This window comes from Ceratotherium simum, chromosome 33 (assembly GCF_057802395.1).
Source record: "Ceratotherium simum simum isolate JZ-2026a chromosome 33, ASM5780239v1, whole genome shotgun sequence".
NCBI lineage: Eukaryota > Metazoa > Chordata > Mammalia > Perissodactyla > Rhinocerotidae > Ceratotherium > Ceratotherium simum.
Genome location: NC_141932.1, coordinates 7598307 through 7619205, shown reverse-complemented (window position 1 = coordinate 7619205; position 20899 = coordinate 7598307). Strand labels below are relative to the sequence as shown.

Below are 20899 nucleotides of genomic sequence, written 5' to 3'. Positions count from 1 at the left end.
CAGTTTCTTGAATGACAATCTCATTGGTGTTCCTGTTTTATGAAACTTTTCCTACAATCTTATGGGTAGTAAGTCCTGAAAATTTATTACATCAGATTGAAACTTACATTCTTAAAAGCTTCACCACAATCTCCAGATTGTTTGCAGAAACACTATTTTAACACTGTGTAGATTCTGGACTCCTCCACCGAAAACATTAACAAAGTTGCAGTAACAGATGTGTTAACTTGATAAATACATCACATTTCATTTATACTTACTATTAGTGGCATTGTTTATTTAGGAACAGAAAATCCGTCTGTCTTGGTTACCACTCTCTTGTAATGTGAATATTTCATAAATGCACTGAATGCACTGAAAGGAATTAACCATTGTGAACATGCATATAATTTACATATTTATTATAAGTTTAAGGGATTTTGTATTCCATTCAAGCAAAGCAGAACCTGGATACTCTGGGGTCATGGCTCATGAGAATGTAGGGGCTGACAGTTGGGAAACATGCAGCAATTAATGTAGAAACGTTCTTCAGCCACAAACTAGGCTTGTTGAAGAATGCCAAACAAATGAGAAAGATAGAGGAGAGAGTCCACAAAGATACAAAGGTGCACACCAAGACAAGGATGCTTTGGGTGGCTCTGATCTCAAGGGAGGATCTGGGGGTCAGATTGTTCCTGTGAATATACTGGACCCTCTGCTGGTGCCTGTGCAGGAGGAAAATCATGGAACCACTGGCCCAGACCATCAACACCAAACAGAAACCATGACTAAATAATACCAACAGTATATAGAGTGACTGTGTGATGATGTTGCCACTAAATACTGCATAACAGTAGCCATGATCTATTTTCTTTCTGATGTTTGTGTTGTTCCTTTTGTCAGTCATATGAAAAGGGACCAAAATATTTAGCATCATGTTCAGGATCCAGCAGAGGATGTTGGAGGCGCCCGTGTAGTTGGGAGCTTTTACTTTAAGCTCTGCCCACCTGGAGTTGCTGGGACTGATCATGATCACCTGGAAGACACTCAAGAGGCAAGTGGTACCAATGGACACATCCCTGCCTACTCTGTGAACATAGAAAACAAGTTTGCATCCAATATCTTTTAGGAAAAGTTTCAACCCAAAAGCTGCCATTGTTTCAGGGACTCCTTTGGAAAGAATAACTAAGAGGTTGGCTACAGTCAGGTGCTTGAGAATCAAATCTGTGGACCTAAACTTGCATCCTGTGAAGTAAAGGAAGAGAAAATGGTAAACAAGAGAGAAATTCCCCAGAATTCCAATTATGGTCTGTAATAAAAACATCATTCCTATTGACAAATCCCTGGTGGCCATTCTGTCAAATCCCAGGGAGTTATAGTCATCTTCTGAGCCAGAGATTCCTGGACAGGAAAATGAGGCATGAGCTCTACGTATCATGTCAACTGGAATTTCAATATTCTTCACTTACATTAGTTCCCACTGAAAAATAATTATATTTTTTCAGTTTTGAATAAGTGTCTGAGAGTTGAATGTCTAACACTGAAAGACCTTTCATAGAATATGGAACACTATATAAAAGCCATTATGTAGTTATCTTGTATTCTGCATAAATTCCTCAGAGAGTCAGTACTATTATTTTCACTGAAAAGATATGGAGCAATGAAGAAGATAAAGGTTAATTATTTGTCCAAATTTAAACCCTTTATTTGATAAAGGTGAACATTAGAACCTTGCTAGGCTGGTAAAATGGCAGTGCATTTAAACAGCGCTACTTTAATAAAGCTACAGTAGTTAGATATTTTCTTAAATAAAATATAGATGTATATTTAGATGTTTTCATACCTTGTCATTTTATTTTAGATTTGGTGGTATTTTGTTGTATATTTTTGCAACAAGTTTCCATTTATTTCAAAATATCTATTGTATAACCCAACACAAATTATGAATACAGGTTTAAATTTCTTAGTAAAATGATATTGCTGTTAGTGCCCTTGAGCTGATTCTGACTCCTAATGACCCTGCAGTGTACAGCAGAGAACAACTCTGCCTGGTCCTTTTGGAACCATCCTTTTGCCTTCTGGTGCTATATCAGACCATGCTCTACTGCTATTCACAGGGTTTTCATGGCTAATTTTTTCAGAAGTGGGTGGGCAGGTCTGTCTTCATAGTTTGTCTTAGTCTGAAAGCTCTGCTGAAACCTGTCCACCTTGGGTGACACTGCTGGTATTTGAAATACCGGTGACATAGCTTTCAGCATTACAGCCACACATAGCTGCCACAGTATGACAAAAGAGAGACAGGTGATGTGGTTCCCTGAGCAGGGAACAAACCTGGGCCGTGGCAGGGTTTGCTGCATCTTAACCACTAGACCACCAGGGTTGGCTCTTAATAAAATATACATATACTGATTTTAGTATAATTCTATAGGGACCTGCTCCATGAAAAATTGTATTGAAAGAATGTACTATAGGTTTTATATTGGATTAGCCACAGAAACAACATTTTGCTTCTATGACAGGAATGGAATGACATCTGTCACAGGAATCACTGAACACCATGACACACCCTGAACTATGAGACTTGAAACACTAATATGTGATAAACTAGTGTAGCACGGAAAATAAATATTATTAATTTCAAATCATAAATGAATTTGTTAATTTACCTGAATTAAAAAGTAATAAGAAGTCAAGATTTGTAAAACATTAAAATATAAGACAAATATGAAAAATAAAATTTTTAATATATGAAATCATTTTATTTTATAAATTGTAACTGCAGAGCTTGGAACTGATATGAGAATTTTTTTAAACCAGGAAATAGATCACAAGATACTTTTCTGCCTCATAGCTGTTATCTGAAACCAATTCGTAACACTACCATTTCTTTAAATGCTCCTTCCCCAATTTGAAGATGGAAAATGGTCTCAACAAAATCAACAGATCATTGATATTTTCAATAGAAAAAAAAATTGATGTCTCCATTAATCATTTCACAAACTCAGAGTTAGAGAAAACATTTCTCTTCCAGCAATTGTCATTCCTATATACTGCTTCTGCAAAGGATTTGATAATTCTGTGGATTTATTCTAGCTTTTATAAATTAGGGAGATGTTATAGGTACATCTCTAGAAATCCTGAAAATATAGTTTATGCTCCCTGTAAGGTAGCCTGAGTGCAGATACATTTTAGAACTACAGCCATGGTCCACCTTAAAAATGAGATTTCATTATCACTTGGATTAAACACCAACAATCACTGTCTGTGAGGATTACACTAAATTGCATCAGGAGGCATCAAGGATTGGTGTGCAGTCTAACACCCCCACTGCTCTTTACTAGCTCAGCTCAAGGCTCAGAATCATTCCTTCTTTCTGCATGGCTTTGTGACTGGACCAGGCTCAAACACAGAAGAATCTCCTTTTCTGCTATCACTTACCCAGATTCTCATACCCCTCCTGGCTTGCAGACTCTGCCTGCCAGACTGAAATAGAAAATATTCACCTGATTCCTTCTGGCTGTCAGGAAGATGGCCTCAGTGTGATGATCACAAGAATTAGTGCTTGTGGGAGGGAGCAGCCAGACCACTATATATGGGTCTGTGATTCTGTGACCTCACCTCTCCTCCAAACCAAAATTATCTTTTCGTCTGTAGCTGCAGTGAGACCACAGGCTTGGGAAGCTGAGAATATTTGTGAAAAACTTTTTCCCAGTTGCTAATTACCAAAAAACAATTAAAAGTTTGTAGTTATCATCTCCAAAGAGAGTATTGCAGTTTTTTAGATAAACAATTTATTTTCTTGATGCCTAGAGGCAGACACGCACTCATATGTAGGCAGGAGGGAATACTGAGGTCTGACACATGAGGGACTGGCGGTAAAGCTCATGTGTCTCACTGGATTTTCTGCTTCCTTCCGAGAAGTTTTCTAACCAAAAGTGACTTCTTAACAAATTTTAAGACTACTGATCTGTTCTGTCATTTAATTTGTGGGTTGAGAAATTAAACCAAAGTACCTATAAGGATTAGAAGGATTTTAAAAGCAATAAAAATAAAAGTAAGAACATGATTACGATAATTTGCTTTAGAAAACATTAGGCTTTTTGTACAAATAAATTTTAATTAATTTGGTATCTAGGTGATATGAAATTTTCTAGTAAAATACAATTTATGCATACTGACCTTTCTTTCCGCCCCCAGTAGGCATAGGATGTCTAAAGAGAGCAATGTCCATGGAAAAAAGGCAATTTCTAGGTGTCTTTCACAAATGGAAGTGCTGATGAGGTCAGATAGTTAATCGGGCAGATTCTAAAATTCCTTTAACTGTCAGATAAATTGTTGTTGCTTCCTCAAAGACAAGAAAAAAAAAATCTGTAAGAATGTATGGTGACAGATGTTAAGTAGAGTTATTGTGGTGACCATTTTGTAATATTTTCAAGTATCAAATCATTATGTTGTACATCTGAAATTAATGTTGTATGCCAATTATTCAATTAAAAAAAGCATCAAATGCTTACCAGGAAACTCTATACATATTTTAATTAATCCTTGGGTTTCTCTAATTAATAAATCCAACATCTGACCCAATATCTGTCCACTATCTAATTCATCCCATTTTTCAAGTCATGGATTAGAGCCATAATGGTCGACAAGCCCTCCAACACACACACACAGATATAAACTGTAAATTTGCACACACAAGTGCAAACATAGTTGCATGCCAACACAAACATACACTCACATCCTTCAATACATTCATACTCACATATACTTTCCATAAAAACTCACAATATCCTCACTGATACTCATACACACTATGATACACACTCATACAAACACACTGTCCAAATAAGCCCCAATAAATCTTAATGAGGGGCTCACATGTTGAAAAATAGTAGTATCTCCAGACCTCTAGATACCTGAAAAGAGGGGAACACTTCATCTATTTCACATCCTTCCATGCCTGCCATAACCCACAAAAATGTTATCTAAAAAATGCAATATTCAAAAGATGCTGTGATAATGGCCACTTCAGGTCAACGCACATAGTGGTAATGTTGGAGTTTTGAGGATGTGACTGTGTATGTGAGTGTGTGAGATTGAGAGAGAGAATATGTGTGACAGAGCGAGTTACAATGAGGACACAGGCTGGGGGTATAAACATGGTGCAGAGAGCATGGGGTATGGTGATATAGAGAACGAGAGGGACAAAGCAGAAAGAAGGTTTAAAGACATAAGAATGTTAAAGATTCAGGGGTTAAAGTGTGGGTTTTAAGAAAATTATGGGGAACATGTGCAAGGAAGCTAAGTGTAGGAAAATGTGTGTTGAATGCATATGTGGTTGGGGGTCATAGGAGTAAAGGGGTTAATGGGGATGGGAAGAAAATGGGAGAAGGGGGTTCAGGAATAGGAGTGGGTAAAAGGCACATGAGCTGTCATGTCTCTGAGAGGTTAAAGAATGTAATGGTTGAAGGAGTATAACAAGAGAGCATACAGGTCCTGGGGGTGGTTAGTGGCCCTAAGCAGAGGTGGAGGGTAGAAGGGGAGATGGAAGTTACGGTAGAGGACTGTATGTGGGATTTGGGGTGTACAACATGCTGCAGCCATTTTGCTTCTGTTTTGGGATACGAGACAAATGATGTGACCATGGCAGGTCTGACAGGAGTGATTTTTACTGGAACTGGTGCTCAGTGATGAAAAGGTGGGTCAAAATGTCCCTTATCTGGCTCTATCTATGTCTTGAAGACCTTTAGTACCTCAAATTTAATGATGAAAATCTCTTTTTTGATATTGCTAAAATACAATATATGCTTTATTAAAATATGAAACAGAGCAAGGCAGAATTTAAATTTCTAAGTACTTTTTTCCTTTGATTTTCGCTTATTAGAAACCACCTCAAGAAATAAAGTTGTAATATTTTTGTAGACAATATTGAAATTTATTTTTTAAAAGTATGTTTTCATTCAAAATAATCAGTGGTCTTCTAATGTCTCAGGTATATCTCCACCCATTGTTAGTACTCTGAGATTAATGTCATGTTGTATTGTAAAAGGGCCTTTTCAGATGTAATTAAGGTTACATTAGCAGGTAATAAAGTGACCTAAAAATAGGGACAATATCTTGGACTATCTGAATGAACCCGGTGTAACCACCTGAGGTATTAAATGAAGGAGGAAGTCAGAGATTAGAAGCCTGAGGATTTCTTCCCATGAGGTTGTTGTCTTTGAAAACAGGTGATAGGGGCATATGGAAACCTGAGGATGAAATGACTCCTACCAATAATTGAAAGATCTAGTGTTGGAGAGAACTCATGCCACCACCATCTGGATTTTTTATTTGCAAGAACCTAAGCAGAGTAGCCAGCCAAGCCTGCCAAACTTCTCACTTATGAACTCTGAGAATACAAATGGGTGCTATATTAACAGTGAAGTGTGTGGACATTTTTATGTCAGAAATATAAAACAAATACATATAAAAATAAATGTAATTATAAAGTATTTAAAGGACAATAAAAGAAAGGAAACCATTAATTACTCCAAGTCCAGTTTTAGCTGTTTGTGTTGTATCTTCCTTCTTAAGAAATTTTAGAGTGCATCTGAAATTGTATAAAATACACACACACACACACACACACACAATTACACCATTAACATTCTATTCTTGGTTCAATTTTTCCCTAAATATTATTATTCAATAATTTTATTAGACTTATCCAATAATTATTCTTCTCTCAGTCAGTGACCTATGAAAGAGATATTTTCATACCAAGTTCTCTGAAAGGTTTTGTCATATTCCATGTTGATTATCAGTAAATCACCTTTATTGAAACACTTCCTGTTTACACATTTCCAGAGTTGAATATGTTTGCTTATCTCCCGCTGTCAAACACCTTATAACAAATAGATCCTTAATCAGATTGATGTGTGCACATGTGGAAAATTCACATAGTTCTGAGACATGAGATTCCTTCACCATTTTGAGTACATACTTTCCCTATTGGTGAGGAATGGCTAATAGGCCCTCACATGTTATATTCTACCAACCCCACATGCCACACCTCATATTCTTTGGTTACTTTTCTAATTTGGTTCTTCTTTCACATCTCCTCCAGTGTAGTGGGCCTCAGAAAGAATGGAGGCTTCCCAAGAAGAGAGGTCCAGTGAGAGGAATCCTTACCTTGAAATGTGTGTATCCTGTATCCTATAGATTAAGGCAGGTCCCGAGAGCAATGTCATGATTCTACCTCTCTGTGTCCCCACTCAGTCGTAGAAAATCAGTCCTCACAGTGCTGAGCACTCCTAGTAGTCCCCACACAAATGCCACACATTAGATTATGTGTCCAAAAGACTCCTGGCACATCCCACTCCCTGACCAAGACCCAAAAAACAGAAGGAAGCGGGATCCTCCAAAAACCTCCACCCCTGAGCCACTTACTTAGAATCCAATTGGCCTCAAGACCACACATCTCAGAGTCCTAGCCCTTCTAACACCAGAATTTGTAGCACAAACTATTTCTTCCAACAACCCCACATTGTCCCTTCCATGGGTCCTTGATTGTTCTTCCCTTGTTTTAATGTCTTTCCTTCCCATGGATGGATGGATGGATGGATAAGACCAATCCATAAGCATGTGCACACAGGGTACCCAGGGCAGCTGCACAGTTACCTGACTCCAGCTCTTGCTTTAAGCCACCTGCACAGAATCCAGCATCAATGGCCTGGAAATGGATGCCTAGAACCACCCTGCAGGGCGTTGGGGTTAAAAATTTTTTCTCTAACCTCCTAGGTTCTTTTGCTTGGTCTATGAGTTAAATTAGCATAAAACAGATTACAGGAGAAAAACAAATTGAATTATGTACAACAAGGACCTCACATAGATACGAGTGGGTCAAAGACAGTTAAGCCATGAAGCATTATATGCCATCCTGAGCTAAGGAGAAGGAGGTAGGGCACTGGGGCTTCAAAGGGAAAGAAAACATTTCACAGGAAAATGGGAAGAGCAAAAGTTTAGTAAGCAAGTATTTGTCATGCCATGCAGAGACAATGTGACACAAACAGGACTTTGAACAAACAGGCCCTGCTGAGCTCCCCCAGCTCACCAAAACTAACCCTGTGCTTTGTAGATATCTCTGGTGACAGCTCTCTTCCTTGACCAGTCTCTCTATGTAAATCTTTTTAGGCAGTTAAAGGGGAGGAAAAGGCTCTTCCTTATTCACTGGTCCTTTATTGCCTTCAGCTCAAAATAATCCACATGCCAAAGTGGCATATTTTTGGAAGCTCATTCTGAATCCCTTCAGTCCCACCTTTGAAACTTCCCCAAGAAGTTTCACAGTCCAGAAGTTGAGTTGGTAGATTGTTCCATCTCACTGAACCAGTCTATTAGTCTTTGGTTAAACAGTTGTGTCTGTCTCATTTCAGGAGGTGGTGAAGCAGGTGAGCTCTCAAAGTTAGGTCTACAGTGAAAGCAATCAGATATCAAATAAGAGACATTTCTACAGAAACAAAAACAAAGTTTAATGATTAGAGCACACTATAATCTCATTTTCTGAGTTCTGAAGGCAGCCAGTCAAGAAATTTCTAGATGTGAAGCTCAAAGCAACTTCAGATGGAGTGAGGGCAGGCAGTAGCAATCTGATAGATTTTCCTGGCTTGTAGTTTGAAAATTTCTGGTAATCTTTATGTGTAGCCATGAAGCAACAGGCACAAATCTTGTCCATACATGAGCTGTGGTGGTGATTTCTCCGAATTTTATATCAAGTTGTCCAACTTCAACTTGCATCGCTTCAGGTAAAGGGTAGTTTTAGTTCTCAATGATTCCAATCAGAAAGATGGGAGAAAAATGGAAATATTAGTTTGGAGTGTTGCAGCCAAATATTGGAGGAAACTAGAAGAATTCAGAATCAAGTCCAGCATATAGGTAGAACACAAAACCTCAAAGACAAAGAATAAGACTAGAATCTAATTTCCACAACTATGTACTATAATTTCTACAGAAACATAATTTTCCACTCTACATTCACCCCCATTTTCACCAAAGATAACCATAGTAAGACAAATTTTTGGCAACTTGTCTAGTTTCAATAAACTTGGCTTGATTATTTATATAAGTACAGCAAGAATAGTGATTGACCATATAGAAGTGTTTAATCTGCTTTTCTGGAACTTTGCATAAGGAATCTCAGATTGGACCTTTAAAAGCCTATAAAGGTGAAGAAGCCAAGCCAAGGATTCACCATCAGACTTTGCTGGCAATACCTACAGATTTGGGTGAATTATTCTGTTCTCGAAGTCTCTAAAATATCTAGGGGTTATTGCACCTGCCTGGAAGTGACCTTCTTTACTCCCCTGGTAAGGGTGCTGGGAATCCTGTAAGCAAGCAACAGAGCCAATATTTCCAAAGGGCTTTATTGGTTTTGTGAGGTCAACCTTAGTTCCTTATGGTTGTCTAGTTATATCTGAATCTATGTATGCCTCTCTCAAATATGACATTCCAGTGAAAGCAGTGGCAAAATAACCGTATTTCCAATTGTGTCATGTTACAAGGGGAACATATTCTTATTGAACTTATGCAAATAACTATATTTCTATGAAAATAAGAATACTCACTGAGAGTTTCTGAATTCTGGAGGGATCAGGCAGGGATAAAAAGATAAATGTTTCATCGTTTTTCACAAACATATATCTTACCAAATTGCTGATAGCTTAAGAGAAAAGAGATAAAACTTTTCTTAATCTGTAAAAACAAAACACTATAGAACCAGCAACATTTTAAACAAGTCATAAAAATTATAATCATCCTCCTCAGTTCATTCAATTCAATGTAATTAATATTTGTGCTACTTGAATCTGGTTTTTCCATTAATTTTGGGAATTCTTACTCAATTCAGTTTTATGATTTTAAAGTTATTGAACACCTGTGCAGGCATACCTCATTTTATTGTTCTTAACTTTTTTGCACTTTGCAGGTATCGCATTTATTACAAGGCCCTCCACCAGCAAAAATATTATGACTTGCTGAAGGCTCAGATGATGGTTAGCATTTTTTAGCAGTAAAGTGTTTTTTAATGAAGGTATGAACATTGTTTTTTTTTATTTTTTTTCTTTGTGAGGAAGATCAGCCCTGAGCTAACATCCATGCCAATCCTCCTCTTTTTGCTGAGGAAGACCGGCCCTGAGCTAACATCTATTGCCAATCCTCCTCCTTTTTTTTTCCCTTTTTCTCCCCAAATCCCCAGTAGATAGTTGTATGTCACAGTTGCACATCTTTCTAGTTGCTCTATGTGGGACGCTGCCTCAGCATGGCCAGACAAGTGGTACGTCGGTGCTGCCCGGGATCCGAACCCGGGCTGCCAGTAGCAGAGCACGCGTACCTAACCACTTAGCCACGGGGCCGGCCCATGAACATTGTTTTTTTTAGACATAATGCTATTGCACACTTAGACTACAGTATAGTGTAAACAAAATTTTTATATGCACTGGAAAACCAAAAATTTGTGTGACTCACTTTATTGCATTATTTATTCACTTTATTGCAGTGATCTGGAACTGAACCACAATATCTCCAAGTTATATCTGTATTTGTCAGAAGTTTTTCCCATGCATCTCCTTGTACATGAAGTACTTTTGCAATAACACTTTTGCAAAGCATCAGAGTAAAACAATAACTGTAGATGACAAGACTTAAAAATGGTCATGGTTTGGGCTGGCCCAGTGGCATAGCAGTTAAGTTCATGCATTCCACTTCAGCAGCCCCAGGTTCACGGGTTCGGATCCCAGGTGTGGACCAATGCATCACTTGTCAAGCCATGCTGAGGCTGCCTCCCACATAGAAGAGCTACAGCTCTACAACTATGATACACAACTATGTACTGGGGCTTTGGGGAGGAAAAAAAAGGAAAAAGAGAAAGATTGGCAACAGATGTTAGTGCAGGGCCAATCTTCCTCAAAAAAATAAAAAAAGGACATAGTTCAAGATCTGATAAGAGTTTATTAAATGCAATTGACAAGGAAATTTGCTTCTTTCTGTGGCATATATTTTAAGATAGTAAGTAGAATTATGACTGATAGCATTATACCAGGACATATCAGATTTCTAGGAATACCATATAATTTCTAGAACATACATAACACACTGGTTTTAGGTACTTTCACCACAGGCATGTTTGCCATAGAAATCTTTGCCATAACTATTTTTGCTGCAAATATTTTTGCCACATAACTAACTGGCTGTAAGGAAATTTTGCCATAAAAGATAAAATCATGAAAAATAAAAGGAAGACATTAATTTAAAAGAACATAATAAAACATTAAAAAATGAATAACAAAATTAAAAAGACTATTGTGAAATACAAAATATTTGAATACATTTAAAATGTGTGTATGTAGATTCACGGCATTGCTGCACAAAAACTGAATGGATTTTTCTGTGTATGGATTAAACCTTGATAGGCATTGTCTTCATTCTATTGCAAATGTGGGTTCAACTCAGCTACCTCAAAGAAGAGGCTTTCAGCCACCATTTTATCCTCTAATGTAGTGTGTTTCAAAATCAGAAACCAACTCTCAGGCCAAATCATCATCATCTGTCAGCTCAACAAAGACATCAATAAAACATCACTAACTGGAAGAAATGCTAGTGATTTTAAGACCACCACCACCACTATATTTACTAGTTACTGCATAGACCATTATGAAAGCCAGCTAAGCTTCATGTGATATAAAAATGGGAATATCTGAAAAAACTTCATCAATTGAGAAATAAAACAAAACTGGCAGGAAAAAAAAACTGTCAAATAGTTTTTTATTGTTTTTATTTTTTATGGTGGTTGATTCACCAATGGAGAAATGAAACCAAAAAAACGCCTAAAAAACCAAACTGTCAGTCAGTAGTTTTTTTATCTTTTATGGCAAAATTGCCTTACAGATAATTAGTTATGCAGCAAAGATGCATACAGCAAAGATGTTTATGGTGAAAACATTGGACATAACATATTCCTACACAAATACATCATAAAGAAGGCTTAGCATTTACTTCTTATTTGACAATGCTTCCCATACAATTAAATATATCAAATAGGCTGAATTAGTTTAACATCTCCCTTTTTATAAGGAGAGAGAACAAATCTTTTGAGATGTTCCAGGGGCCCTGTGAAAAATCCCAAGGTTAGTTCAAGGTAAAAAAGACTGTATTTAGAATCTGATTTTTGGAAGTTTGTCAAAAATATCAAAAAAATTTTAAAACACTTGATCAAATAGGATCATAGGTCATTGTGAAAGAATACTTAGTTATCCATTTCACCACAGTGACAATTAAAGATTTCACAGGCAAATATAGAAGGTTACATAGTTCTGAGCAAAACATAGCTCTTTTAATTTCAAGAGTACTAAATTTTTTTTAAATTTTTTGTTTATTGCAGTAACATTGGTTTATAACATTGTAAAAATTTCAGGTGTACATCATTGTACTTCTATTTCTGCATAGATTACATCATGTTCACCACCAAAATACTAGTATCAAGAATACTAAATTTAAGTGATTAAAGACCTGACGAAGATAACATGGAACATAGGTGATTATTTTGACAAGACACAAGATCTTTGTTTTTTCTAGGCAGATTACTTAAAAGGTAAATAAACACCTTTTATCATGTCTTATCAAGAACAGAGCAGTAGTCCAAGAAAACTTTGTCCTTTTATCAGATGAAAAAAAAATAAGTTTAATTTTACAAAAATGTTATTGGTATTAAAGCTTAATTTTAAAACCCTTGTAACAACTTAATTTTTACCCAATCTGACCACACAAGTTTCTCTCTTTCTTTCTTTCTTTTCAACTTTCTATATCTATGGTTTGTCTTTCATTTTTCCCCTTCCTATTCTAAAATAACCAGCTGTATTTTAGGACAAAAGTATTTTTATTTCCTTCAAAAAAATGCATCTCCATACTGCATAACTTTTTTCTTTGTACCAAAAACTCACATCTTACTTTCCTTGCATATAGATATATTGCCCTTATTATTTCTAGTAGCTTTAATTTAACCCTTAGAAATTTAATTTCCAGTAACTCTTAGAAACCTTAATTTCTAGTAAGCAATTGTGAACTGTGGTATACAAGCGTTCTTTAGATTCACAAATTTATGTGTACATTTCATAATTTCTAGAAACATACAATCTTTCAATGAGACACAAGACATGTTTACTAACAGACTCCAGAGCCGCCTTATACTCTGTGAATAATCTCTCTGTGAACTAATGATGTGGAACTACTGGAAAGTTGGACCAAGGATGCCTTGGTAAGGACCAGCACCCATGATTCCCAAAAATAGAGGGAAGTCCTAGAAGTATAAGTGAGGAGGGCAGCATGTTGGGCATAAATATTCGGACGCTCTAGCAGCTCTATGTTGACCAGAATTGGAGAAACTGCAATTTTAAACACCATGCTATAAATGAGCCAGAATACTCTGAAAGTTCTGAAAAAGTTACTGAAAACAACATTCAAGAATTATATGGAATAAAATAAGTAATTCTATAATGTGAGATCGGATAATACATTTGGCTTATTAGTAATTTATTAAAAATGTTTTTTAACCTAGTTATCTAAAAACAGGTGTTCCATGAAATAATTCATACCCTAATCATCCAACCCAATGACAGTCCACATTGGGGAACTGTTCTGTAGCATTTGTTACAATAAAACAATTTTCGCAGTATAACAGAGAATTTAGCAGAAATTTGGTTTACCCCACTTACATGAGGTGAGTTAATCTTGGTAATATCCTGGGGTTAGATATTACAACATGTCCTATCTTTCACAGGATGATATAGATGCTTGGTCTCGCCTTCCTGAGTGGTAGGATCATAGCTAAATATAAAGGGAAGAGATGGAAGTAGAAAGAATGATGGAGCAGTTTTTTGAAGGATTTTTCATGGTTTATTCTTTCATATTCATGTATACTGCTTGTTTTTAACAAGTGGAGCTATCTGTAGACCCCCAGATGTAGAAGAGTAGGTGCTGTGAGGTACTCTGGAAGCACCAGTTTCAGCCACAAAGACAGAAATTGACTCATCAAATTTTAGTTCCTTTGTTCTCCTTTATCTGCACCTGGGTGTCAGAAAATTGTGATGCCCCAGCTTAGGACAGGCAGGAGGAGGAGTGGCTCAGCTCTGTTCTCATCTGAGCTGTTTTGAAAACGGAGGACCAGGGACTGGGGGTGATTCAGAGCAGAAAAACTGCTAAGAGGTTATTTTCCAGGGATTCCGGATTAACAATGTTCTGTTAGGGACGACAGGCCACAGACAGGCAGAGGGATCGTATCTTGGCTGAAGATTCTTGGGGCAACTGATCTCTGGGCTTGTAACTGTTTTAGACAGAAGCACAAGGCGGAAACTTGTGCTGCATCTTCAAGGGGCCCCTTTTAAATAGGACCTGGGAGGCACTATATGCCTTTGCCCCACACAGGGTGATTTGGGGTGACGAGTTCCTGGTTGTAGGTGCTGCTATTTGTGGCAGGTGGTTGAAGGAGGTGCTGTATTCAGGCCCCTGAGGAGCTGCACTGTGTCTCCTGTGTGAGCAGGTGCAATGGACTGGACAGCGGGAAGATGTGACAAGGTGTAGGAAGGGAGATGAAGGAGCCATGGATAGGGCCTACCTGCATTTCAAGGCAAAGATTCTTCTCCTTAGACTCTTCTCCCCTGCAAGCATCCAATATTCCTGAGGACCCAACACAAGGAAGGCGAGGACGTGATGGAAGCACTCAAAGAGAAAAGTAACCCAAAAATGAGACACGCAGCATGTGGGAACAAAGTTGGTGAGATATTATGTTTTATACCCATGTGCAAGGGCCTTTTAGCAATTACACACCAATAGTGAAAATGTACAATCATAATGGTGACACAATCCCATGTCTCAGAATCATCTGGATAATCTACACCTGCACAAATAAACATGACCAACGGACTAGGTGCTATGATGTGTGTGACAGTAGGAGACAGACAGACACAGTTACCTCTGTAAATGTGTGAACAGAGAGTATCTCCATAAAGGTGACCCACTGATAATCACCTTGGAATATGATGTAGCATTGCAAGGATTGCTGTATGAAAATATCTCATTCATAGATCACTGACTGAGGAAAGCACTTTGGATAAGCACAACATGAAAATAACTATGTAAATATTGAACAAAGAAAAGAATATGTTAATGGTGTGTATGTGTTGTGTGCATTCTCTATGTAATTCAGAGATACTCATACTGCATAAGAAGGAGGATATACTTCAAACTATTAAAAACTCATCTTGGGGTTATTAATGGCTATTTTACCATATTTTATTAAATATTTTATAATGAAATATGTTACTGCATGTATTAGTTTTATATTTGTGACATAATAAAGTATAACAAACTGAGCATCTTAATACAATACCAATTATTTACTCACACACCATAGGTCAGAAGTTGAGTAGGTCTGGCTGAGTCTCTGCTTAGGGTCTCACATGTCACAAATCAAAATGGCAAACAGCCTGGGCCCTTGTCTCCAATTTCTAGGGGAGAATCCCATTCCAAGACAACTCAGCTAGTTGTTTTTGCAGAATTCACTTCCTTCTCGTGGTTTTCACATGCCCCCATCTGGTGTCTTCAAGGGCTACAACAGTATGTGAAATCTCCCTCTTCTAATTTCTAACCTCCTCTATGGCCACATTTCTCTGACTTCTTTTCCTACGTTAAGATTCATGTGGTTACATTGGGCCCACTCAAATAACCCAGGTTAATATTCTCATTTTAAGGTCATCTTATTAAACCAGATATAACTTTAATTACATCAGAAAAGTCCATTTTTTTCATCTAACATAACATTAACCATGGAGTAACACCAGGGGTTGGAGATATGCTTGTGACTTTATGAGACCAGTGAATTTTTACAATGAAAAAACATATATTTTTAAAAATTCAATCTACAAAAATTATTGCCAATTTTACCTCTTAGGATGGTTTCTGATAAGGAAAAAACAAAAAGAGTATTTAAAATTTAAATTGTGACGTTATGTTAAATTTTCTCAATAAAGCATTAATATATTTTAGAAATATCACAATAAACAAAGGGATTTTGTACTTCTCCACCTGGGCTGTCATAACAAAATACTACAGACTTGGTGGATAAAACAACAGAAATTTTTTTCTCATAGTTCTGGAGGCCAGAATTCCAAGATCAAGGTGCCATTCGTGTTGGTTTCCGGTGAGGCCTCTCTCACTGGCTAGTACGTAGTTGCCTTCTCTGTGTGTCCTCACATGGCCTGTTCTCTGTGCATGCATGCACAGAAAGATATCTTTGGTGTCTCTCCCTCTTCTTATAGGGATAGCAGTCCTTTTAGATTAAGCCTCAACTTCATGACCTCACTTAACATTTATTACCTTCCTATAGGCCCTATCTCCAAATACAGTCACGTGGGGTTAGGGCTTCAATATATGAACTGGGAGGGGAACAAAATTCAGTCTACAAGATTCTGCCCTCTGGTCCCCAAAATTCATGTCCTTCTTGCATGCAAAATACATTCAATCTATCACAACAGCCCCAAAATTCTTCACCCATTCTGATGTCATCTAAACTGCGTATGGGTGATACTCAAGGTATGATTCATCCTGACAAAAAATCCCTCTCCAGCTGTGAACTTGTGAAACCCAAGAAGTTATGTATGTACTTCCAAAACACAATAGTAGGACAGGCAGAGCATAGGCATTCCCATTCCAAAAGGGAGAAATTGGAAAAAAGAAAGGGGATGGTATGTACTGGGCAAGTCCAAAACCTAGCATGACAAATTCCAACAGATGTTAAGGCTCAAGAAGAATCCTCTTTGGCTGGATGCTTTGCCTTCTGGACCCAATGGGATGGCAGCATAACTCCTTTCAAAAGTACTTTATGACATAGTCAGAGCTTGGCAGATGATTACCTGGCACCTCTTTCTGTCACTCAGCACTGGGTACCAGTTAACAGCCTCTCCTGCCAGACCCGCCATGGTCACATCCTATATGTGGTATCCCAAAAGAATAACAAAATGGCATGTTATAAATCCCAAATCCTACCTGTAGTCCTCTACTATATGTTAAACTTAAGGTGTTTATAGGAGCATTTCATATAAGCACATTTTTTGCCTCAAGAGCTGAAATTAAACTCTATCCATAATTACGTTGTGAATCAACTGTAAATGAGGAAATTAATGAATGGAGGACTGAATTAGTGACTCCCAATCTGGCCCTGCGACCTCCATTACTACAGCCTCCATACTGTATCTCCTTCTTCCTATACCCATTCACCCTCTCACCTTTGGCCACCCCCTACAACTCCACATGATCATCCCACCATCTGACCCATCTAGACTATAAATTGGTCTCCTACCTCCACAAGGTGCCCATTTTGATGTCCAAATCTCTGTTGCCCCATCTTCCTCATTCCAGAGACCTCCGCCAAATCCCCTTCAACTTCCATCCCCCTTGAATGCTGCATCCTCCATTCTCTCTGTCTCCCTAGACCTAATTCCAGTCCCCTCTCCCCGTCTCAACATACATGCCAGTGATCTCAGCTCATTTTGAATGTTCTCTGCACCTCTAGATTTCAAATTCCCCAGCCCTCAACTGTCAGACTTCCTCATCTGCCCCCTGACCCACATGCAATCTCCCAGCCCTATAATCCCTAACTTTTTCTCCTCCACTTTAGCCCATCATGCCTACTACCCTCTCCAGCTCCCTTCATCACTCTGTTCCCATTTTGCCCTGTGGGCAGGGCACTCTTCTGTGCCCACTATACCCCCCACCTCAGGCTCTATATCCCCTTCTACCCTCCCTATCTGCCTTTAGCCACTAAATACAAACAGGACCTCATGCCCCACTTTATTATTCCTTTTTTTCCCTCATATTCTTTTACTTCTCACAGACATTGTCTCAGCTGCCTTTTACCCACTCTTGGTCTTTAACCACCTTTTCTCATGATCTTCCCATTCCTATTAACCCATTTATTCTCTCACATTTGTGCCACTTACCTACTCAGCACACATATCTCCAGTACTCTTAACTTCCTTGCACACTTTGCCCCTTGTACCCTTAAGCCCTGCACTTCCACCACTCTGTGACTTTAACCTTCTTGTGCCTTTTAACCTCTTTCCTCTCTCTCCCGTGCACTCTCTCTCCCTCCATGCCCCCACGCTCTCTGCACCCTCCCAATACACCCCCTCCCTGTGTCCTCACTTTACCTCACTCTATCCCACACCCACAGACTGTCGCTCCCCCAACACAATCTGCAGCCATGTGCCTTGACCTGAAGTGGTAATGCTCACGACACATTTTAAATGCTGCACTTTGTTACTATCATCTTTACAGGTTGTTGTAGAGATGGAAGGAGCAACAAGGGTGACAAGTGACTCTTTTTGGGGCATCTAGAGGTGCAATGAAACCACTGTTCTTCCATATATGAACACCTTATCTAGATATGCAAGCATAATCCTGGTGTGAGTGTGACTTTATGAATGTGAGTGGGGCTGTTTTACTTTGTGTGAGTGTATATGTATTGTATAATGTGAATGTGTGCTTATATGTGGAGAGCTGCAGATGAGTGTGAGTTTATTAAAGAAAGTGTATGTGAGTGTGTACGTGGTGAAGTATGTAAGTGTGTGTGACTGTGTGTTTGTGTGAGTATGCATGCACACATGTGTTTGCGTCTGTGTGTAAGGGTGTAAATTAGTGTCTGTGTGTGTGTGTGTGGACTAGGGGTTGTCCAACACAATGGTTTTAATCCCTCACTTTGAAATTTAGGGGGCGGGGCATTAAATACTAGACCTTGATCAAAATGTGCATTTGTTTGTAGGAAAAAGCAAAGGATTAATTGGAACTCATATTTTATATTTCTTAATTAATTACAAAGGAAAACAAGGTTCTGTACTGAAAGTAAATAAATAAACAAACAAACAAATAAATTTTCAGCCAAAAAAAAAAGGGTAGGATACCGTGGTATTCATTCAATGTTCTAGAATTGAGGAAGTGACATTAGCTTATCTCATAGTTAGAGGAATTGAAAAAACTGTCTGTAAAAATCATCTGATCCTGCCTGTAAAGCCATGTTTTATTAGTGAGGAGGTCATATACATCTATCTTTCTATGGATATTGTTCTATTTATAATTCATATCCCTACTCGGATGGTGGGGAAGGGTGAATATGGGAATAGTACATTTTAGTATACTACAAAACTTCCACATTACCTAGACTTCCAAATCAAATTGCCATTGAGTTGTGGGTTTCTAGTGTAAATTTTGTCAACATATTCTTCCTCTGACATCTCTCTCTTTTAAAACCTTCTCAGGTATGTTGTCTGTTTCCATTGCTCTGCCGTTAATTAAATGATGGTACAGCACAGTGGTCTGAAGATTAGAAAAGAACTCACTTTTGGGTAAAAAAAAAAAAGAAAAAAATTTCTGGAGAGCAGAGAATCCAGTGAGATACATGAGCTTCCCTGCCAGTCCCTCACATGTCAGACCTCAGTATTTCCTGCTCCTTCCACGTGAGACTCTGCCTCCAGAGATTAAAGAAAGAGCCTCTCCCAAACTCTGCGATGGTCTCTTTGGAGATGATAACTACAAACTTGTAATTGTTCTTTGGTAACTAGCAAATGAGAAAAAAGTTTTTCACAAATATTCTCAGTTCCCCAAGCCTGTCCTCTCACAGGCTTGAAGTCCACAGATGAAGTCCACAATGACCACTCTGTGTCTCACAGCCCTTCAGCCTCATCACCTCTCCACATTTCTCCACCATGTTCGAGTTAGAAACAGACTGGGTTTTACTGAATTCCGAACCAACAAATCCCACCCCACCATCCACACTCTTAACCTCCTTTCTCCACAGGAAGATGACCTGTAATTGTTGCTGCCCCTCAGTGCCACCACCTTTCCTTCCGTGTGTTTGCTTCCTGGAGAGCTGGGTTTCCCACACACGTAGGGATAAAATTTAGCATCTAAATAAGCATAGCTTTGGCTTTTGTCTAATGGATGAGATTTCTGATGGCCACATACATGTTGCAACCTGGCCTCAAAGCCCATAGTACATTCCTTCAAGAATTTCTATTAGTGGAGACTGCTGCAGTCAGCACTTGTACTCTGTTTGGGGACCTCGAGGAAACACCTTACATTATTTCATTAATTCCATCAGTTGATGAGTTGCCTGGTAATGGAATAACTGACCACCCATCCCATACCCACCTGACTGGGGGCACTAGGATGGCCCCCAATCAGGTGATATCACCCCATGACAGGTGATAAGGGCCTGTCTACTCTCACCTGGTTTGTCTTTGTTTTCTCTGCTGGAAGAGCTCTTGAGGACTTTGTTTCTCATATTCAGCTTTTATTTCCTGCCATGCCACCTGACAAGCTTCACATACTTGAGCGTGACACACTCTCTCCATTCCTTGTTGGCCAAAGTTCTCACCGGGACCCAGTCCAGGAATGTGCTTTCCATCTTCTGTCTTCACACCTGGAAGTGAAGAAACAGGAAGAAAAGAGAAGAAAACGGAGAGAGGAGAAAACAGAATGTGTGGAGGTGGGAGAATAGAAAAGGAGAGAAAGAAGAGGCGAAGTGGGAAGAATAAGAGAAAGAAAGCAAAGGTGGTGGAGTTAAGGAAAGGAGGAGAGGAGAAAAAACAGAAGGGGAGGTGGGGGGGTGAAGAGGAGGAGGATGAGGGAAGGACAGAAAGCAGACTGGGTGGAGGAGAATGGTCTGGAAGATGAGTGGCACAGCAGCTAGTGTGATTAACTTGCCCAGTTTGCCCAGGACTTCCCCAATTTTATCATGAAAAGTCCTGCTTCTCGGTCCTGAGAAAAGCAGGACAATTGATTTCCTGAGCAGCAGCAGCAGCAAGAGGAGCAGAAATTACCAGAGATCCTTTGTGTAACC

At 38.6% G+C, this 20899-nt stretch overlaps 1 protein-coding gene across 1 annotated transcript; it reads right to left on the bottom strand.

The window, feature by feature from the left end:
* Positions 1–430: 430 nt before the first annotated feature.
* On the bottom strand, positions 431–1333 carry LOC101399851 (vomeronasal type-1 receptor 4-like). Its single transcript, XM_004439160.1, has one exon. The coding sequence runs from the start codon at positions 1331–1333 to the stop codon at positions 431–433; it is 903 nt and encodes a 300-aa protein (XP_004439217.1).
* Positions 1334–20899: the final 19566 nt, after the last annotated feature.

Coding starts and splice junctions, on each gene's coding strand:
- LOC101399851 (XM_004439160.1), bottom strand. CDS start 1,333: ATGGCCACCAGGGATTTGTCAATAGGAATGATGTTTTTATTACAGACC.